At 43.9% G+C, this 4,932-nt stretch overlaps 1 protein-coding gene across 1 annotated transcript; it reads right to left on the minus strand.

Moving 5' to 3' along the window:
- Nucleotides 1-3,482: 3,482 nt before the first annotated feature.
- On the minus strand, nt 3,483-4,718 carry LOC149443972 (uncharacterized). Its single transcript, XM_089655109.1, has 3 exons — nt 4,555-4,718; nt 4,265-4,468; nt 3,483-3,772 (listed from the first exon to the last, which is right to left on the minus strand). Exons 1-3 carry the CDS (start codon nt 4,648-4,650, stop codon nt 3,485-3,487), a joined length of 588 nt encoding a protein of 195 aa, XP_089511235.1. The 5' UTR covers nt 4,651-4,718; the 3' UTR covers nt 3,483-3,484.
- Nucleotides 4,719-4,932: the final 214 nt, after the last annotated feature.

Here is a 4,932-nt window from a genome sequence, read left to right on the forward strand (position 1 = left end):
GCAGGGGTCAGGAGTATGTAATGTACAACATAGAGTATATAGTGCAGGGTCAGGAGAATGTAATGTACAACATAGAGTATATATTGCAGGGGTCAGGAGGATGTAATGTACAACATAGAGTATATATTGCAGGGGTCAGGAGGATGTAATGTACAACATAGAGTATATAGTGCAGGGGTCAGGAGGATGTAATGTACAACATAGAGTATATAGTGCAGGGGTCAGGAGTATGTAATGTACAAGGTATATAGTATAAGGGTCAGGACTCACAGTATTAGTATTCTGTAATCAGTGGAAGCTTAAATGTTTACTGTAGACAACATGTAGAGGTGAGCTGGGATTAAACCATCATGAAACAGGTTAGATTGGAGGTGAGCAAATCCTTGGACAGAATGGTGGCGGTGGACGTGGTATACTTGGACAGAGAGGTGGCTGTGGACGTGGTATACTTGGACAGAGGGGTGGCGGTGGACGTGGTATACTTGGACAGAGGGGTGATGGTGGACGTGGTATACTTGGACAGAGGGGTGGCGGTGGACGTGATATACTTGGACAGAGGGGTGATGGTGGACGTGGTATACTTGGACAGAGGGGTGGTGGTGGACGTGGCATACTCGGACAGAGGGGTGGAGGTGGACGTGATATACTTGGACAGAGGGGTGGTGGTGGATGTGGTATACTTGGACACAGTTCCCCACACACGGCTAATGTGTAAGGTAAAGTCTATGGGCTGGAAAAATCTGAATGTAAATGGATAGAAAACTGGCTAAAAGATGGTATTCAGAGAGTAGTGGTTAATGATTCATAATCTGAATGGTCTGGGGGTGCCAGTTGGGTACCGCAAAGTTCAGTGTTCTTAGTGGGAGTACCCCAAGGTTCAGTGTTAGTAGAGTACCCCAAGGTTCAGTGTCATCAGTGGTGTATCCCAAAGTTTATTGTTAGTGGGATACCCCAAGGTTCAGTGTAATTAGTGGGATACCCCATGGTCCAGTGTGATTAGTGGGGTACCCCAAGGTTCAGTGTTATTAGTGGGGTACCCCAAGGTCCAGTGTGATTAGTGGGGTATCCCAAGGTTCAGTGTGATTAGTGGTGTACCCCAAGGTCCAGTGTGATTAGTGGGGTATCCCAAGGTTCAGTGTAATTAGTGGGATACCCCAAGGTTCAGTGTCTTCAATGGAAGGGGTTAGTGGGGTACCCCAAGGTTCAGTATTGGGACCCCGACTTATTAATATATTTATAAACAATATCGGGTCTGATATTAAAAATCCCAAGGGGGATATGATCTCCATGTATAATACATAAGGGGGGATATGATCTCCATGTATAATACATAAGGGGGGGATATGATCTCCATGTATAATACATAAGGAGGGATATGATCTCCATGTATAATACATAAGGGGGGATATGATCTCCATGTATAATACATAAGGGGGGGGATATGATCTCCATGTATAATATATAAGGGGGATATGATCTCCATGTATAATACATAAGGGGGGATATGATCTCCATGTATAATACATAAGGGGGATATGATCTCCATGTATAATACATAAGGGGGGATATGATCTCCATGTATAATACATAAGGGGGGGATATGATCTCCATGTATAATACATAAGGGGGGATATGATCTCCATGTATAATACATAAGGGGGGATATGATCTCCATGTATAATACATAAGGGGGGATATGATCTCCATGTATAATACATAAGGGGGGGATATGACCTCCATGTATAATACATAAGGGGGGGATATGATCTCCATGTATAATACATAAGGGGGATATGATCTCCATGTATAATACATAAGGGGGATATGATCTCCATGTATAATACATAAGGGGGGGATATGATCTCCATGTATAATACATAAGGGGGGGATATGATCTCCATGTATAATACATAAGGGGGGATATGATCTCCATGTATAATACATAAGGGGGGGATATGATCTCCATGTATAATACATAAGGGGGGATATGATCTCCATGTATAATACATAAGGGGGGATATGATCTCCATGTATAATACATAAGGGGGGATATGATCTCCATGTATAATACATAAGGGGGGATATGATCTCCATGTATAATATACAAGGGGGGATATGATCTCCATGTATAATACATAAGGGGGGGATATGATCTCCATGTATAATACATAAGGGGGGATATGATCTCCATGTATAATACATAAGGGGGATATGATCACCATGTATAATTCATAAGGGGGGATATGATCACCATGTATAATACATAAGGGGGGATATGATCTCCATGTATAATACATAAGGGGGGATATGATCTCCATGTATAATACATAAGGGGGGATATGATCACCATGTATAATACATAAGGGGGGATATGATCACCATGTATAATACATAAGGGGGGATATGATCTCCATGTATAATACATAAGGGGGGATATGATCTCCATGTATAATACATGATGGGGGGGATATGATCTCCATGTATAATACATAAGGGGGGATATGATCTCCATGTATAATACATAAGGGGGGATATGATCTCCATGTATAATACATAAGGGGGGATATGATCTCCATGTATAATACATAAGGGGGATATGATCTCCATGTATAATACATAAGGGGGGATATGATCTCCATGTATAATACATAAGGGGGGATATGATCACCATGTATAATACATGATGGGGGGGATAAGGGGGGATTGCTGTAGGAAAGTCCTGGATTCTTTTGTCTGCAGCACAGAGAAGGAAGATTATCCGAGAGAAATCCAGGAATACAGGATGGGGAACACAGCTCAGGAAAGTGACCAGGGGATTACAGGCTGATATCACCCAGTCCCCGCCCTACTCTGGACCAATCAGTGAGCAGTATGGGTGGAGGAATGGATTTAGTGTTCATGACCCACCTGTGCTGATCTCTGTAGGAGTGTCCTCCTCTATAAATGTCCCCGTTATTCCATCCTCCTCCATAGACTGCTGATCATCCCTCACATACGCCTCTTCTTCTTCTGCTTTCACCTCAAATTCTATATCGATTGGATCTCCACTCTAAATCAAGGAAATGAGAGAAAATATCATCTGTAAAATATAAGGTCACATACGCTTCCACATATCATCTCCACAAGTCCATGTTCTAGATGCTCCATCCCACCAACCTTGCAACAATGAGGGATGGTGTGACCTTCCTGTGTGGAATCCCGGGAATACAGAGGACGGGGACATCTCTCTGGTGGGTTCCCATGACTGGATCCATCTGTAGGAAACACACACACTGACTGAATCCATTGTTTCTATGTGTTTATCAGATGATGGGGGATCTAGGTGGATCCTCCGTACTGCTCTCTCCTTTACAATAAAGTCTCCTCTTACCCGGTGATGTGAGGGGCGGCTGATTGTCCATCATGACGTCCTTGTAGAGATCCTTGTGTCCTTCTAAATACTCCCACTCCTCCATGGAGAAATAGACAGTGACACCCTGACACCTTATAGGAACCTGACACACACAATGATACAGTCACCATCCAGACACATCCCTTGTCTGTTACTGGAGAATGTCCCAGAATTCCCGGCACTGCTCACCTCTCCTGTCAGCAGCTCCATCATCTTCTTGGTGACTTCTAGAATCTTCTGTGTCTTCTGTCTTGTAGGGATCAGGGATGGAGGTGGGGGGATGGTGATGGGATTCTGGATTCTCGAGGATCTTGTGGTCATACGATGAGATCTCCTTCTGGTGTCATTGTCGGTAGATTTCTTCATGACTCCTGTACAGTTCTGTGTGATACAAAGATAAATCTCACTCTCCCATAATCCCTCACTTCTATGGTCAGCTCTAGATTTATTCTCCAGGGATTGGCCACAATGTGCCGACTCAGCAAAGGACAGACATCTCCATCCAATGATATGATGACAATGGGGTCAGATTTATAGCTCCTTCTAGAAGTCATATAATAGAGTCACTAATGGTTTACTAGTAAGGCTCACTGACCCACCAGGAAATGTCACCCATGGATTTAGTGGTCAGTGGGCGTGGCATGCTGGTAATCATGGGTCTCCCTGATTGGACTAAAGCTGAGATTGTTCTCTTCTATAACCAATGCCGCCATCTTGTGCTATAACCAAATCTCATAGAGTCCGGACACTTTATGTATTCATAGTACTTGTGTGGATGTCGTTATTGATTACAGAACATCAGAAGACTTCAAGTGACTCTGAATCCCTCCCAGTGTACAGCCCAGTCAGATTTAACCCCTTCATTACACTCACCTCTCCAGTCAGCAGGCTGAGGATCTCCAGGGTGAGCTTCAATATCGTCTCATTCCGGGGAAATTCCTTCCTTACAATCTTCACAAAACCCAAAGTCTGCTGATTGTCCATCATGACGTCCTTGTAGAGATCCTTGTGTCCTTCTAAATACTCCCACTCCTCCATGGAGAAATAGACAGTGACACCCTGACACCTTATAGGAACCTGACACACACAATGATACAGTCACCATCCAGACACATCCCTTGTCTGTTACTGGAGAATGTCCCAGAATTCCCGGCACCGCTCACCTCTCCTGTCAGCTGATGGACCATCATGGTGGTCAGTTCCAGAATCTTCTGCTCTTTCTCCCTCTCAGCTATCAGAGAATGAGATGGAGGCACCATGGTGAGGCTCTGGGTTCTGCTCCATCCTCCTGAGATTGGCTCCCCACTAGACTTCTTCTTTACAACATAATCCTACAGATCAGGAGAAAAATAAAACAATATCAACCACCTGACATCATCTAAATGTGTGCAAAAATAAAATGGTCTATTGACCAGAATAGACAAGAGTGATGTCATGTGACCTCCCAGAATCCTCCTCACCTCTCCGGTCAGGTCTGTGTTTTATTAATAGAGATCAGAGTGATGTCATGTGACCTCCCAGAATCCTCATCACCTCTCCGG

This window comes from Staurois parvus, unplaced genomic scaffold (assembly GCF_062004578.1).
Source record: "Staurois parvus isolate SC_StPar_1 unplaced genomic scaffold, SC_StPar_1.0 ptg000819l, whole genome shotgun sequence".
Lineage (NCBI taxonomy): Eukaryota > Metazoa > Chordata > Amphibia > Anura > Ranidae > Staurois > Staurois parvus.